We start from the raw sequence: 17,314 nt of genomic DNA on the forward strand, positions 1-17,314 counted from the left end.
TACAGTTGAATACATGTTAACTTAATCCGTATCAGAAAGGATTTCTTAAGGTGCTATTAAGTTCTTTCTAGAAGCTTTGTGATACCACCTCTGAACCTCGCAAAAAGAGGAAACTACCTGTTAGAGCGATGACCTAAAAAGTGTTCCAAAATCGTCAAATTCTTTTCCTTCGTCTTCATGGATTCAATTCTACAAACATAAAAACTTTTATGGTAAGATGTAATTTTGAATGTCTAATTGACTTCTTTTACCAAATGTTTCTACTTTCCCCCTTGCTAAATCTAAGTCATAAAAGCTGACAGAGAGAATTTAATTGACCTGGTAGGATATCACAAAGAGCAAAGTATCACATTGGCATACCATGATAAGATTAAACTACTTGTATAGACACAAGTCAATGAGTCTTAATAAGTCAACTCCTCTGGCGACATACAAACGACATAACCATAGAGACAGCTACAAAACAGTATCATTGCAGCCCATCAATTAACAGGTGTAGGACACCTTACAGGTGTATCAAATCACCTGAACTGAAAGTTCCTGCTCCAGTTTGCGTGAATACAAACCACCGCAGTAGCTAAAGTTTATCTACACTGAGGGCTCAAAAATCTTAATTTTTTCAAAGCTACTCACAATAACACTTCATAACAATACTAACTGATTCTCAGCTAATGAAAAGTGACCGTGCCTATCTCCCAATCTCTCTGGAATGTACATAGCCCACAGACAGACAGGTTTACAATGCTTGTCTATCACAACTTTCCTACATGGTAAGATGTGAAAGTAACTGATCGATCTGTACTAAGATTCAGTAGCACAGGTATGAGTTATGCTAGGACATGTACATTAAACCCCTGTAGAGCAGTAGGGTTAAAATGCTGTTGGCCCAGTAAACTTAGACATTGCTGTCTTCAAACTTCAATTTAAGAACTTTAATCAAGTTTTCTTTGGCTATCTTCAAGTAAATCAGGGTACAGGTAAGATTTGTGAACAGATAGAAAACTTGTATCAGCTTGCTGAGATAACATTGTTCATTCTTGATTAAGTTGCTGCAGGTGGTTAAGCCTTATCTACAAATTCTAACTATGTTGATATTTATCTTGTATGTAAGTAACATACTGGGAATCTTTTGACATCTAATATTAATAACACAAGATGATGGTTATGTGCAGCAACAACATGTCAGGATTTTGGTGAGTTGGTACTGGGCAATCCCAAAAATGCTAAAATGTCTTACTGAAAGCAAGTGGTGACTTGGTTAGTAGCTTTTTGAGCAGAATGGGCAGATTTAAAACAATCCTTCAATCACTCTAGATTCTATCTATTCTGTTTGTGATCTTTTCTTAAAACACAATAGGCGGCAATGAAAAAGCTGTTTCAGAGAAACCAACAACCTGTTCATGGAACGTAACGCATCCCTGTTAGTCAACAGAACCATGTTTGAAGAGTGACAACATGTATAACTGATATCTGGTTGGGGGAAGGCAGATCACACAACACCTAGGCATGCTACCTCTCTACTGGCAACACTTGCACAAACATTGGGTAACCATACACTATGGGAAAAAGAAACGGCCACGGTCACAAAGAAAGGAGGGCAAGAAGTGGGGAGGCTGAGAAGTTGGAAACCGTCTACACCACTTCTCCCGCCTTTTTTGTAGTGAAGGGGCTGTGTTTGTACAAACATGGCTGGAGGATCTGGAGGACACGTGAGAAGGTTTTGTGAAAAGGGTTGCCGCAGGAATCAGGTAGGGAACCAAACAACTCATGTTGTAACCAACACAGAAAAATTCGGCGGCGAAAAGCTTGAAAATTGTACATACTTTTTTAAACTTACGATCAAACCAAAACAAATCTGCACCAACATTACAGATATGTGCCAGAGATGCATCAAGGTTTAAAAGAAATAGATTTTGATGGCTTCCGTCATGGATATGGTCACAACAAGGTATGGCATTGTTAATCCCCACTGGAACTTGGAAGGCATTCACAGTTTGTGATATACAATACAATGCACTACATTCATATGGTGACAAAACCATATATCTTAGAAAGGTATATGAGATGTCACAGAATTGATGTTACTACATTGTATATTACAATACATCACCTAAAAAGGCTTAAGTAACTCCTTTTGATCCATACAGGTCATAGTAAAAGAAAAACTGTCAACTGTGGCCATAAAGAGTTCTTTGTCCATGGAATCGATGTGACAGACCAGTTCGTAAAAGTTTGCAATGTGTACATACACTGTAATGTTTGGCAAAAGAAAACACGTACTTGTTGTCAGATGTCAAGGGATATGCATTCCAATGTAAAACTACATTTGTTCAAAAGACAACCACAAAGCCTTCCTTTTCAGGCTTAGTTTACTTTCTACCTACTGAGGTAGACCTCTGATGCCAGATTTGTATTGATTATGAAGATAGATAGCACAATACTTGTACAAATTGTACAATCATGACTTTTAGAACACCTATGGTGCAAATGTATACTAGCATTTCAATATACTGTAGTCTGCCCTATGAACAAACATGCTAAACAGATGTAATGTGACTCCAGCAATTTTACAAGTGTGACTCTTTTCAAGGTTTCTGAAACCACCCGTTATGGTAAATGTTTCACCATATTGAATGCTAGTCGGTTAAACAACAGAATTGTTTGTTCCATAATTCTGAAACGTGCTTCCAAAGGGGGGACTTCTTACTCCTCTTTAATCATCATCATCAGTCGGCTGTGGAGCAGTCTATTACTCCTCTTTACTTAATAACTTACTTTACAAGTTCTAACAGAGATGAGATTGGTAGTTCTGTTGCAAGCAGCTGTAAACATCTTACTGCTGTCTAACCTTGACACAGATTTGGTATAAAAGTTCTAGCAATTCTGCCTTCTTGTTGTTCTCACTGAAGAAAAACATTCTATTCCTAGGTTTCTGGATCAATTTGCTTCTACAAAAGTATCTTTTGCTTGTGAACGTGAGACATGACTTCAAAGGGAAGGGAATGGGAAAGAAGACCCCAGTCACAGATGGCTGTGTCAGCTTTGGGCTCCTGCCAACCTCAGTACTGTGTGGAAGGCCCCAAGAACACCCAGGCAACTTTCATCTGGGTATCAGGAATGTTCCTGCCTTGTTTGCCATCAGGTCCCCTCACACAGTCCATGGACTGTATAATGTCCTGCCTCCTGGCACATTTACAATTTGCCATCCTCTATAGGAATTTATGTTGCATGTAATATTTCACATTCTATCAGCATGCATTGAAATGATTGATCCATGGTAAAACTATCTTCTTAATAAGTTAATCTGCATAAGTTTAGGGACTGTTAATAGGACTGTTAAATGGTTCATATGAATTATGATATATATCATTACTATATGTACACACGGAGCCCTGAAGCCTGTTTACTAAAATAAAAGAGATCTAAATGTAATCTAGATTTAAAAGGCATTCCTGAATTTTACAGCATCCATATGTAAAACAAGTAAAGAAATGCCACATTGTCTACCTTACTTTACGAGTGTGAGAAACAATTTGCCCCTTACCTCTCAAGTCAGGTAAGCTGGGTACTTGAAACAAGAGGCTCCGAGTAGGAACACTCCAGATTCTGAGTTCTAACTTGTTGTGCTTAACTTTATGACCAGATGAGTTGACATAGGAGTGCCTCATGTCATATCAAAGACATTTTCACAATAGTTATATGATAGTAACAAACTTGGTTTTCCTCACAGTAAGTTTCTTATGCTGATTAGGGAAAGTATGAGAAGTTTTCAACTTCAAGTTTGTGATTCCTAGTTAAGTTACACCAAATCATGATCAGCATAACTTCAGGCTAAAATTGACAGCTGTAATTTTAACGTCAAATCTAAATGCTGACTATTATTTTAATGTTTCCAGTGTGTGAGATACTCCTGAAATAAACAGGATCAGAAACATGTATCACTGACTTCAAACGTGTTTGTTGTAGAACGTGTTGTTGTGGACTTCGCCAGGTGTGAAAACTCAAGCAAACAAACCCTGTATAATTTTTCGTAACAGATGGTAGCAGAAACCAAACAGGAGGGGTCCGATGCCGGGGAACTCTGTTGTGGTTGTAAGATTGCACTTGACGTCAGTTAAATCAGACAGTTCGGCCCTCAGATTACATTATGTCGTGACCGACCAGGAGGTGAAAGTGTTGTATTTGGAAACACGAGCTCCAAGTAGTCCTACTGTGCTACACTTATAGACCAGCTACGAACGCAGACCGAGAGGGGCTCTATATCAAAACCACTGGTAAATGCTGGGTTGTTGCACTGTTAGAAAACGGTACTTACATCTCCAGCTTATCGAGGATGTTCCTGTTCCTACTGATGGTCCTGGCTGCCATGATTAGAGGCTAGATCGGCGCCGGTTGTCGCCGGGGTCGGCCTCCGGACAGGTCTCTCCCCGTCTCATCTCAAGCAACCCGCGCTCTGCCTGCTCGGAAAACTGGAGTCCACAACTGCATCAAAACGCCATTATATCGACACAGCAACCTCTATAACGCTTTGTAAAAATGTCTACTGTGTGTAGAATCTACTGAGGGTCACGTTTGAAACCGGAAAAACCTTGTTTTCCAGAGTTTTGGAGAGCTTGCCAAGAATTCGTTCTTACTAAACAAACAAAATGGCGAAAACTAGAAGTTACCAGCATGCTTTGCGGGACGAGCAGAAGGAAACCAAGACCTCACATTTCCCTATATCTACTTCCCTAATGATTATATTGGCACAATTGAGGAGATACTAGTGCCTTTGTCTGTCAGCAAATGCCATGTGAACCAAAATTATTTACAAATTCTATTACCTTTGTATCTTTCTAGAGCAACAGTTTTATCACAATGACTATATTTGAGTTATAAAACGGTCCAGGTGAACCTGACTTGGGAGTCACTTATAGAGTGAGGGGTCCTTAGCAACGGCATACACCTTCTGCATGGCAACCAGGTGATCAGCTGTCAGGTGGTATTTGTCAGGTAATTCGACACGGCTGTTTGAAGTGCGTTTCTCAAAGTTCAACCAAGCTGGGCTTAACATGGGAAGAAGGCATTTGCCTAATTTTAGAAAAGCACTGATTACGTTAATAAAAAAATCTGTCTTTTGCTTCACCATCAGAATGAAAATAACATTACCAAAGGTTGAAATGCCTTTTTTTAGTGTTTGCTAAGATTTATGTTAATCACCATTCTATGACAAATGAGAGTTGTCCCACTCAATCAAAATCCTACATACGTTTGCAGGGGTCAAGGAAAGGGTAACAACATTAACATTTATGATTTTGTAGGAATGGCACATAACTGTTAAATGTTCTCATGATTATGAGGGTTTTGCATTGATCACGGCCAGTCTTGGGATACACTCTATTATACAAATGTAGTTGAATATACTACAGTATAAAATGGTAACTTCCTTGCACCTATGATGTGTCTTGAGTGATTGGTCATTTACGATCCAAAGAAGGGCTGTGAAAAATTTGGTGCACATATCTTATGTGTTAAAACAAAGTTCAGGTCTTAACCATTGTCAACAGACAGACTTTCATAGTAATGTAAAGGACGCGTTTTTATACTATTGATTAAGAAAAAGCAAGCGATTACTGAATATTGCAGATGCATAGCTCTGCCGGATCTTGGTCTGTTGCTAGGCTGTTCTCTTATTTGTTTCCTTATTAGCTGAGTGTCAGAGTAGCGACTATGGATCTTCTGTTGTGTTCCCCAGCTGCCAGCAAGGTAAACACTTCCCTACAGAGCTGCCCTAACAGCCTCCATTCCCTCACCTTTACTGTCAATAATGTTACACAAAGGGCTATGGGCACGTCTCAAAACCTTCTGTTGGAGCGTAAACGGTCATTTGTCACCTGTCACAACTACAGTTTGGCTGCAATACACCATGGTGGAAAAACTGTAGATAAATTTCAGGGCATTGGATGACTTCACACACACACACACACACACACACACACACACAGACAAAACGCGCAGACAGTGGGCATTTGTCCAAGGTGATTCTATCAAGTTACTCCTGGGTCTCTGTCCATCGACTAAAAACTTACATTAGGTAATTTGGTCGATTCCCTTGGTTAACCATAATTGGCATCTTTCTTTTGATTCTGTTTGCGCCTGGACAAACTTTACTTGAATTTAAGCTGATAAAACAATTAATTTATCAGATTCTGACATCTAATTATTTGTTGAAATTACCCATATTTCACAGATTGGCCTGCCTGAATAAAACTGAACTCATTTACAGAAAAAGTACAGTACTACATCATCACAGATGCAAGCATTTACACAAACCCATACACACAGAAACACATCTGTCTTCTGATAGGGATTTTATCAGATAACTGAATCTGTTTTTGTGTTTGTTGAAATTATCCCATGTTTCACAGATTGGCCTGCCTGAATAAAACTGAACTCATTTACAGAAAAAAACACAGTACTACATCATCACAGCATTTACACAAACCCAAACACACAGAAACACATTTCTCTTCTGATAGGGATGGATAAATCTCATCCATGTAATGTCAAATCAATCAACACTTCACTACCCATATGACGAGTGTGAGTACAATGTTGTGGTCTGTAATGATTATTGGTTATTGAGCGGATTTCTGATACGTCCTGTTCTGAAAGGTAGCTTGATCCCCTTCAGCTTTCCTGGTTGCTAAGAAACGTCATCAACTTTTCCTGAAAGCTCATTACTGGCCTGATCCAATCATAATAGGATTTCAAAGTACCACCAATCGTTGGTTACCCCCCAAGGTCACGCAGCAAAATCAAATTAGTACCAATTTTACCTGGCCACCTGTGTTGCTGGGTAGCCACAAAGTATTTTCCTATTTAAATGTATCACAGCTGCATTTGCAGAGGAACGCTCATGTCAACAGGCAGTTGGTGTTCCTCATTTTTCAGTTCACAGTTGTTTTACCTCACAGTGGTTAGTTATCTGTAATGAGCTTAGTGGGAACTGGAGTAAGATTGCTTTGGGGTAAATCCTTTTACGCTCTTTGTTCCCATTCTTTGAGTCAAGTAGATTATTTCTGCAAACTTCAAGGGGGGAACTTGGTTCAGCCAACTTTCTTCATGTTCTACTAATGTATTTCATTATGATAAACATAGTGACGAACAACTCATGGATTCTAATTTCATCATACATAGGAGTAAAGTCTGCCATCTCTGATAGCCTTTTCCCCCTTTCAATATGACACTACTAATATTTAGATGTTAAATTTGTATGATTCATAATTGTAAAAAAATAGAAAAAGTTATGACAGCGCCCTGTGTTGGACAATTCTAATTTCGGTCGCACCAACTGCATGGGAGTCCATATTTTTAATTTTCATTGATAATCCATCACTTGAAGTCTTACAATAATACTTTTTTTTCACAAATTTTGTGTCATGACTTTCAGATTTTTTTTGACAGAAAGGGTGAAATTTTTGTTAGTCTCAACAGGCAAATTTCCGTCCCGGGATGGAGGGATTGGTCCCTAAGACAGCCCTGGTCCCTGGTCTGACAGCACCTGTCTGCATGGTTGCTTCCCCATGACAAACATGACTGTGGACACCCGGTCACATCAAAACAGATAAGTTTTACTGTGATGAGGGGTGAGGTTACCAGTCGTACCCCTCCACAACAGATAAATGTGTCAGATTAGACAGCTATACACACTGGTTAAGCTCGTGTCTTAGATGAACGGTTTTACATGACAACACTGTTTCACACAAGTCTAAACTTCTTGGGCAACAAGAAAAAAGCTTTGCCAAAAGCCAATTCAAAACTTTGCCGCCTTTTCCACTATGTGAATTTCAACAATTCAAAGTTTATTACAGAGGACAGCTATTTCTTGAAAGGTTAACAGAGGAATAAATAACACAAGTATTCAGTAAGACAATAAACACAATTTTGTCGCGTATAAAATCTGCCCTTTTATTCAATACAAATCTATTTTGATTTAAATACTCAAAGTCTACTCCACGATTGGCTGGATCTTTTTTTCTATCTTTTTTGACATGTTGTAGATTATTGACACTGAAGTATGGGTAATATTGTGCTCATTAATGTGGATGATTGTGGACAGTTAACCATCTATTGATGCCTTCCAACCACCTGTTGTTTCCTCAGCATGGCAGTCTCTGTGGCTCCCCCTCAGCCAGACAGGTAACCTCTGTAAACACAAACAACACTGTTAGCCCTGCCATTAGCCTTAAGGGTTTTCTTAACACAACTATGTTCAGTGTTAAGATGATAAAAGACATATCTTGGTACTAATGACTGCACCATCCATTTAATCGGATGGCATCCATTTGTTGAATACTAAGTTCAAGTACATTGCCAGAGCTGGTAGGAACAAAATGTGCATCCTAAATAAGAACAGTAAACTGTACATTTCGTATATCAGTAGGCAAAAACTGTTCATTAGTTTAATCTCCTTGACTTGACTTATATAAGAGTTATAGAAGATTATACCTATTGTGAAGATGAACCCCTACATGTGCAGGCAAATCTATTGTTTTTGTTCGGCCACAAGGGATAATAATTGACTCAGCTGCTGAGCATGCACAATTGGGTTCCAAACGACACCTGTTTCACTTCTTGCACTATTCATTGAAACAGTAAATCTACGATGATAGTATTGTTGAAATTAGTTTTAGCAGGAACGTACTAACCTATGTAAAGAAGACAAACACAAACAAAAACACATTTTATTGTAAGGGTTAGTGGAAGAGAAGATAGCTTCTTCCTCTTCATTACTTTCATTTCATTGTCCTCTTTTTAGATACTATATGTCATCTTTTCCCTGAGGGGTCTTCCCGCACAAAAGCTCTATTTCACACGAAGTGGAAAGTGACAATGTCTAATTGCTTGAAAACAGATCACCTATCAGAGAAACACCAAAGGTCAGGGATACTATCAAACAGGTGTCTCTCTCCATGTTTATCTTCCCCATATATAACATCCTTGTCATCATAGCTGTCAAACAACTTTCTTTGAAGATATATGCAAGATAACAGTTATTCAAGCAACTGCAAAGATTTTGGGGTCAGATTTTCACAATGCTGTATTTGTGGTTACGTTTGTCCTGTGACATTACAGTCATGTGGGTCAGAGCCCAGTTATCATTTCAAATCAGTATTCATTCAGGGAGTTCTCTAGGTAGTGCAAAATGAAGAATTGAACTGGAGGTTCCAATCCTGGCTTTTAACTTGTTACCTTTTTTCTCTTTTCAAACACCCATCAGGGTTCTCCCCAGAATTTTTTAGTATAGTGGCTGGCAAAAATAACCCTAACCACTGGTTGTGCTTTCATGAAAATGGATTTATTTTGCAATGACAGAGGGTGTCAAATACTACAAGTATAATATATTATTGTGATTCCTTTGTTGTAAAGTGGCAAAAACGACTGAACAATCATTGCCCATTCACAAGTTTTTGCAGACAATGCCGACTGGAAAAGTAATGCCACTTGGCACAAAAATCTGTGAATTTTCATTCATTTTAGCAAAAGTAACCAAGAAAATAGGGAAGAAACACACTAAATTTCAAAAGTAGTATAGTGGAGCTGGGCTGGGAGTATAGTGGAGGGCCTCGTTATTCCATCCTCTGGGGACGACTCTGCCCATTTAAAATGCAAGATAACAGTTACTCAAGTAACTCGGTAGATTTTGATCAAATTTTCCCAAATCTGTTTATTGCTTGAGTCATTGTTCTTTTGCATATCTTATTACCTGTATGTCTAATCTTCATCCATGTACTTTGCAGGTATGATTTAGATAAGACTACATGAGTAAGAATACTCATGTTGACTTGGGTGGTGATATCTGAAAACACTTAGAACAACAAACTACAAAAAAGCTCAATAAATGTATATGCAGACTGCAACAAAGTATTATCTAATATACATCTGAGTAATTCAAACCACTCCAACTGTGAACTGATCATAAGACCTAAAATCCCAGTGGCGTCTACCCCAGAGATAGCCATGAGTTGTTTTGTCTGTAACTGCAGGATCATTGTAAGTTTGCACTGACCATCACAAATGAGATAATCCATATGTCTAAATACTGTGCCAGTGGTGCAATTAGTGCTGGAACTGACCACTGGTTGGACCCAGAGTAACCCCTGCTGCTCAGCAACCATGCAAAACAAGTTTGTTTTGACAAGTGGACTACTTCTTTATAATATAGATTACTCCTCTTTTGACTAATGCTACTAATGAGACATTTACAGTGTTGGAACATAATCCATTCTGACAACTAACAAATGATTCCTCTTGGTTGGCATCAAACAAATAAAATTATAGTCAGTCCAGGTAAAACTTTTTAAAGGGTGATGCACAAGAATGCAGAGTGAAACACATGCTCCCTCTGTTGTCTCTTGTCTGTACTGCAGCTACATGACAGTTATCAGGTGATGGCTAGGTACAGGAACACGTCTGTCTGTCTGTCTGTCAAAGGAACATGTTCAAATTTTTGGCCGAAAGGTAATGCTGGAGGCCTCTGTCTGATTGTCTGATTCTTCATCTGTTATCTATTTGTGAGTTCGTAAAAGCAGTTACTGAGTTAGAATTTTTTATCATTGTTATTATTTTATTTAGAAACATCTTTATTCATAAAAAAACATGTTAGAAGATACAGATATTACTGAAATGGATAAGCTTCCTTGTTGACAGTTGTAAAAGAATGACTTACGGAAGTTTCATCCTCATGAAGACCCTGGCCATGAAGAAGCTGATGAGAACACAGACAAAGCCGATGAACATGAGCAGGAAGCGGTTGAGTTTGGGGAGGTTGGGAGCGTTGGACTTGTCCAGCACCACGAACCCCAGGCCACCCAGAGTGAAGAGGAAACTGGACACCAGACCCTCGATGATGTACTGTCCATTTACTCTGTGGAACACATGACAATAGTTATACAGTCAAAGGAAGTTACATGACACCTGATGAGCTATCTGAAGGTCTCAGGGCTGTAAATGTTTGAAATACATATACATGTAATTGACACACTCCTGTATAGGTGCTACTTCTTGTCATATTTGAAGTCTCTTGAATTTTTGTCTACAGATCATATGATGAAATGTTGCATCCAAAGTTCCAAACAGACCACATGTTTCCCAATATTACAATAGGGCAGAGCAACTTCTGAATCTGGCTAAGATTCACATTTACCTGTAGGCCAAGAAGGCTACTGGTTTTGCATGTCCATTTTCATCAGTGGTCGAACCAACACTTGGAGGCTCCACAATCACGTCATAGATGATACCTGGGGAAGAGAAAGTCATATTCAAATTCTAAAACAGTCTGGCCTTTGGAGGTCGTAGAAATGAGATCATTAAAAAAATAGAAATTACGGAGCTTTGTGTCACTAAGTAGAAACATCTCAATCTCAATAAGGTACTGGACAAAGCCCTCAATTAGAGCATCACATGCAGGTGAGGTGCAGGTCCGTGCGGCCGGTGGAACATGTGGATGAGTTAATTCTTAAAATATCCTGGATGGCAACACCACGAAAACCTCGCCCTCCTTTTTTCAGCATCAGTTCCACTTCCAGTGCTAAGGGCCTGAGGCGCTCTCAGCACTGGAAATGCTACAGTTAGCACTGGAAAAAGAGCGCTGAAAAAGGAACACTGGTGTGGAGGTGAGGTTTTCGTAGACTTGCCCCTAGAGGCAAACATGTGTACTTGACACATAACGTTTGTAACATACGTGTCGAATGAAATAAGGATGAAATTTATAAATTATATGAATCTGACCGTGATGCAGTGGGCAGTACGACGAAATTGCGCCGTCTAGTGAGTTTTGTAAGAGGTGCAGCTATGGCCAACTGCGTCTAGTTTTGATCTTGCCCTTGTTAATTATGCAAAAAAGGTTTGGAAATCGCGCAACAACTATGTATCAAACACCACGCCATAAATACAACTGAAGCATTCAATTCACAACATACACAAAGAACCCTGGTTGAACACAAAAGTTACACGTTGTTGAGTTTACACAGCAAACCAGGACACTGCTTGACAAGTTTCACGGCTTGTTTTTCCACGGAAGAAAACGATTCTAGGAACTCACCTCCTGTCACGAGGAAGTATGAAACAAGCACGAATCCGTACACCACCATGGCAGACGGAGCCCTCACCCAAGATGGTTTCTTGAGCTTTAAATTGGGGCATTCCAACACTGAGAACGGGATAGAGTAAAGTGCCTCCATCTTGGATCAGCTGCGAAAGAAAGACTACTTATGGCACTCCTAGATAGCCTGTTGAGGCACAATGATCTCAAAAATAAAAGACTTAAAATGTAATAAGATCAAACCCTTGTTAAAACGGTGTATATGTAGATTATTACAAATGATCAAGACGCTTCATATATGTTACACGGTTTTACGCAGAATGGAAAATATGTTAGTGTTTTTATGGATTTTTATACCTTTGTGGTCTTGCGTACTGAAATTCCCGGATGTTGCTTCGTGTCACTCTCGCAAAGTCTCGCGAGATTAGAACAGCTGATCACTCCACCCCCAAAACTTCCCTCACGTGACTGCAGAAGAAACTTCTTGAGTAGGAAGAAACTTGGCAAAGATGATTTCTTAGCGATTTGAGAGTTTCGTTTCATGTTAACGAGTCAGGGGTGTTCCAAGGACCTTTCAATTTCATACTTGATTGCTGGTTAAGTGTGACAATCACAGCAACAGGTGGTTTTTGCGGGACGTTTCAGGTGAGTCATGTCTGGGGCCTAAGGTGGACTTTTAGTTTTTGTTTACAAAGGGGTGGTCCCGACTTTGTATGAATGTTAGACGTCGCAGTACAGTTTAAAGTTCACTGGTACATAATGAAGTGCTTAAAACGTCGGTATAATGGCTTATTCGTACCACAAACGTTACGAATGGCCAAATATAGTTAGGCCAATCATAGTTAGTTTCCCCAGGTGTTCAGAAGTGGTGACTTACCGGAAATGATTCAAAGTATTACGCACGGTGCACTGGTGAAAGTCATGAGGGCTCCATGTTTGAAATACTTTGTTACAGTACAGTACGTTATGTAACGGTCTAGAGATTGAGGGTCGGAACTCACGTTGTTCTGAAAGCGGATAAGTTTATTGGTAAGACAAGACAAAGAGTACAAGTAAAAGTAAACGTGACCTATCTTTACGATCGGCGTTCTCTAACTGACTAACTAACTTTCAAAATTTAAAACCGACTCGATTCAAGAACATTATTCGATATTCTACTTTCACCAGCGACACGTGATCGGCCACGCGTGGATCACGTGCTCTCACCACGTAATCCCACGCGCGGCCGCCCCACGATGTCGCTGGCTACTTTCTAAGTATATTCTTTATATATATACACTGTTACAGTTATACCAATTCCTTTTTTCAACCTCCTTGGTTATACCGGTAGCTTTATTTGCCAGTGTCATTACAATGAATTGTGGATGAATATGAAAAGTTATACTATTGTACTAATTTACACCCACAGGTACATAAGATTCTCTCACAGAACACAAGATGGCGATCCTGTATAGCTGCATAGCCCGTGGGACCACAGTGTTAGCGGACAGTACATCCGCGAGTGGTAACTTTCGTGAAATCATGAGCGGCATACTGCCTAACATCCCTACAAGAAACGACACCAAGACAACATATGCAGCACAAAAGTATGCTCTTGTTATTCTACAGGCTCAGATGTAAAATGTTGAATAATTGTGCAAAAATTTGCTTACTTTATTCCAGATGTGTATGTCTTTTTTAGATTTAAGTGGGATAATGTCTGACTTTATGTTCTCTTTAAATTCTTTCCACATGTCAAACTTAAGATCAAAGCATTTGTTCCTTTTATTTCATTTCAGCTATAAGGTCCATGTTGTTGTGGAAAATGGCATCATCTATATCTGTGCTGCAGATGCTTCTTTTGACTCAAAAAGACCTTTTGCATTTCTGCAAGATGTAAGTTATGGTTGTGAGACATTGTAGAGAATGGTTAACACGAAATGGTAAAATACTGTATCAATCATTCTTTAAAGCAGCAATGATTCTTGTGTCATATACTAGTATTTGATGACTGATGATAAAAACAATTAAATGTTGGCTAATCTGGTGGAAAAGTGTGACTGATAAGAAAAATTAAGTAACATGTAAGAAGGAGATTGATCAATGATGAGCTGGCTGTCTATCTCAAGTATGTATACGTTTGTTTTCTGCCTGTCATTTACATGTACTTTGGTGGTTATTTCAGATCAAACAGAGGTTCACGTCTGGCAGTCTGGCCTCCAGAGCCATCACCGCTTCATCATTTGAGTTGAACAGAGATTTCCAACCCATCCTCGCCGAGAAAATGGTCAGATTCGGATACAACTTACCTTTGTCAGCAATTCTGTAGAAACAACATTGGACAGATTTACTTACCAAGTTGGAGGATCTAGTATAGCAAATGCTGCCCCCATGCCAACTTGTACTTTTAATGTTTAATGCATTAATTCTATATTTCAGTGACTCAAACTCTTTGTTTCCTTGGCAGGTTATATGGATCTGTCTTCTCATATTCAACCATGATGCAAAGTACCAATATGATGATTTAACACCAATATGCAATACACGTTAGTAGAATGCCAAGGGTATTGGGTGCTTCAGCACTTCACCAACTCGGCCCATAAGTTAATCAGAACAACTTGGCACAGCACCCTGGTCAAATCAACCCAACAGTCTTACCCTAACCCTAATGCTAACCCCAATCCTAACCCTGGCCTACCCAAGTTGACCGGGGTGTTGGGCTAAGTTGACTTAGCTGAGTTGGTAAAGGGCCAAATTGTCCTGATCCAGAATACCAATATGGCTGCAGGCGTCACAGAAACACGCTCTACACTGTTTCCCCACAGGAGCAGTTTTCTAAGCCAGGTGCAGGAGGTGACCAGCTGTCCATGCTTCAGTCGCAGGTGGATGAAGTGAAGGGAGTGATGTCACAGAACATAGAGAAGGTCCTGGCCAGGGGCGACCGCCTTGACAACCTGATGGAGAAAACTGATGAGCTGGAAGCTAGTGTGAGCATCTTGTTTGGATGAGTTCTTTTGAAAAGTCTTTCCATTTTTCAAACTTTATTGACAATTGTCTATCCATGTCAGACTGTATCTTGCTCAGTGCAAGGGCAATGTTGACTGATGGAGTCCATATATATATAGGAAGATATTTCAATGTTTTCAAAAAAGAAAACAAAATGCAATACACTATGATATATCTATCGGAGACAACGGTGTAACAATAAAAATCCATATTTGTATGGTGTTGTGACTTGTTATCAGTGGAAATAAGTGGTATGTAACTGTAAGTCCTTTCTGCTTCATTAGTGAATTTACCATTCTTATATTTTTACAGGCTGACACCTTCAAGAAAACTGCCAGAAGGGTGAAGAAGAAGTACTTCTGGAAGAATGCCAAGATGATGATCATCCTGTCTGTGGTTGTCCTTGTCGTCCTTATCATTTTGACCTTGATCATCTTGTTCTCTACAGGTGTAATTAAGACAGGTGGGGGAGGAGGGGACTCCTCCACAACTGTCTCGCCTCCCGTAACCCCACAATCGGCCAAGTTTCGTTTTCTTTAGCTGCCTATGGAGGCTTGGGTAGGAAAGTAGAATCATGCTTAAATTTGGGCACATTTTCTGTCCTTGAATTTTGTAAAAAAATAAGGCCTTTGAATTTTGTAAAAATTTATTTAAGTTGGAAAAGTAATCTATTGATTTCACTGCCACGTAAAGTAGATAGGAAAGTGTTTTGGGTAGAAAATGATGATGAAAAGGGGAATCAGGTTGGTAGGTCATTGAGGAGTACATGTAGTTGTTCTTGTCACACAACCTCAGTATTGACTGAGCTGCATGCCAACATTTTGGCAACTGAGCAAGCAGCTATGAAAAGTTTTTATTGTGATTTTTTTTTGTGTGGTCAAGAATTCAGGAATTGTACCATCAGTCAAGCCAGTATACAGCAACCACTCAAGGGGCTGAGCAAAATGGCTGTTGAGGACAGGTGGTTGCTCAGGAGAGGATGGGGTTAGCTATGGAAAAACGGATGGGACCATTTTAGAGTGGCATGGGACTGGAGTTGGTTGCGCAACCATGTATATCGTTCGTACCAATACTGAGTAGCCCTCATTCATTTGGAGGAGTTATACATGATATAAATTCTGAAGTTGTAAGTTATACAACGTATCACAGATTTGATGCTAGTTCCAATACAGTTATGTTAAGAATTCAACACTACTTTCTGTACAATTTGCAAAAAAGTTTTGATTTTAATTTATTGAAATTGCAGACAATGTAATACATGTACATGGCAAACCCAGCTGATATTGGGTGCCAACACATACATACAATTACACTTCTCATAGAATACACATAATTAACTCAAATGGTTAGCGTATACTTCAAATGAAACAACAAAAGGTTTTTGATATTGTTCAACCTAAACCAATATTTAAGCCAAAGAAATGGTATCATGAATCTTATGATATATATGTCAAGATGAAAGTACATCTTGTAGTATAATGTAAATAAAGAGAGATGATTACAGTTGCCTCTTGACACAAAATATGGGTATCTAATTTCTGCTGCTTGGAATATGTTAACTTATAGGCAAATCTTTGATAAATCAGAATTTAAGGTATCGATTTCATTAAATGGTGACTTTGCACCATTGGATTTTTTGTTGTTACGTTTCTTTTTAAATTTGATTTGGGCTATGCCAGCCATCCCCTTATGTAATGATACTTATAAGTTTTTAACCTTCCCCTGCTGCCTAAATCTCTAACCATTGTACTGTATTACACTATTTGCAGCTAGCCTGAGCTGAGTACCATTCTCTGTAGTGACGGCTGGCTCAGTCCTTTCGCTTGCTAACATGGTTACTATGGTGGTCACTACGGAGCTTGGTACTCATTTGCAGCTACCTCAGCAGGAAAAGGGTTAATGGCCAGTCACACATATTACATGTATTCTGTTGGATTTATGGTTTATCAGTGTTTGGATGACAGCACAACATACATTTTAGTTAATATCTGTCAATAGATTCAGTGAAGATGTATGTGTACACAATGGTGATTTGCTGTCAAAGTGTTGATTCTGTAACAATATATATATTTGTCAATAAATAGATTTTATATAACCACAAAGTATGGACAGTATTCAGATGCCTCCAACTTTTTGTACTTGGTACTCTGGCTATTCCAAAGCAGGTCAATCGGTACCCGTAGAATCATGACACAAATGGGAATATAATGTCTTTGGAATTTCAATACACCATGGCATGTCTGA

The 17,314-nt window shown here is 39.1% G+C and overlaps 3 protein-coding genes and 1 long non-coding RNA gene across 5 annotated transcripts in view; 2 read left to right on the forward strand and 2 right to left on the reverse strand.

Annotated features, from left to right (window-relative positions):
- LOC118410982 (protein FAM149B1-like) overlaps positions 1-4,651 on the reverse strand; it is a 37,313-nt gene extending 32,662 nt beyond the window's left edge. The window contains exon 1 of the mRNA XM_035812971.1: positions 4,316-4,651. Within this exon, the coding sequence (XP_035668864.1) occupies positions 4,316-4,368 (53 nt within the window). The 5' untranslated portion in view covers positions 4,369-4,651. The remainder of the gene's footprint in view (positions 1-4,315) is intronic.
- Positions 4,652-4,830: 179 nt separating this feature from the next.
- LOC118410990 lies at positions 4,831-8,152 on the forward strand. The gene is made up of 3 exons (XR_004830630.1): positions 4,831-4,992; positions 5,689-5,745; positions 7,468-8,152. It is a non-coding gene; the product is annotated as an uncharacterized LOC118410990 (long non-coding RNA).
- Positions 7,925-12,451, reverse strand: LOC118410988 (oligosaccharyltransferase complex subunit ostc-B). The gene is made up of 4 exons (XM_035812980.1): positions 12,086-12,451; positions 11,189-11,282; positions 10,712-10,909; positions 7,925-8,188 (listed from the first exon to the last, which is right to left on the reverse strand). Exons 1-4 carry the CDS (start codon positions 12,222-12,224, stop codon positions 8,170-8,172), a joined length of 450 nt encoding a protein of 149 aa, XP_035668873.1. The 5' UTR covers positions 12,225-12,451; the 3' UTR covers positions 7,925-8,169.
- A 94-nt stretch (positions 12,452-12,545) lies between these two features.
- Positions 12,546-17,147, forward strand: LOC118410985 (vesicle-associated membrane protein 7-like). Of its 2 annotated transcripts, none has more exons than XM_035812975.1 (6): positions 12,546-12,730; positions 13,494-13,671; positions 13,864-13,960; positions 14,250-14,351; positions 14,890-15,051; positions 15,383-16,568. In XM_035812975.1, exons 2-6 carry the CDS (start codon positions 13,523-13,525, stop codon positions 15,608-15,610), a joined length of 738 nt encoding a protein of 245 aa, XP_035668868.1. In that variant the 5' UTR covers positions 12,546-12,730; positions 13,494-13,522; the 3' UTR covers positions 15,611-16,568. The 2 variants fall into 2 exon arrangements, with proteins under 2 accessions (XP_035668868.1, XP_035668869.1); XM_035812976.1 differs by lacking the exon at positions 12,546-12,730 and adding an exon at positions 12,953-13,114 and having other exon boundaries at positions 15,383-17,147.
- The last annotated feature ends 167 nt before the right edge of the window (positions 17,148-17,314 follow it).

This window comes from Branchiostoma floridae, chromosome 3, assembly GCF_000003815.2.
Source record: "Branchiostoma floridae strain S238N-H82 chromosome 3, Bfl_VNyyK, whole genome shotgun sequence".
NCBI lineage: Eukaryota > Metazoa > Chordata > Leptocardii > Amphioxiformes > Branchiostomatidae > Branchiostoma > Branchiostoma floridae.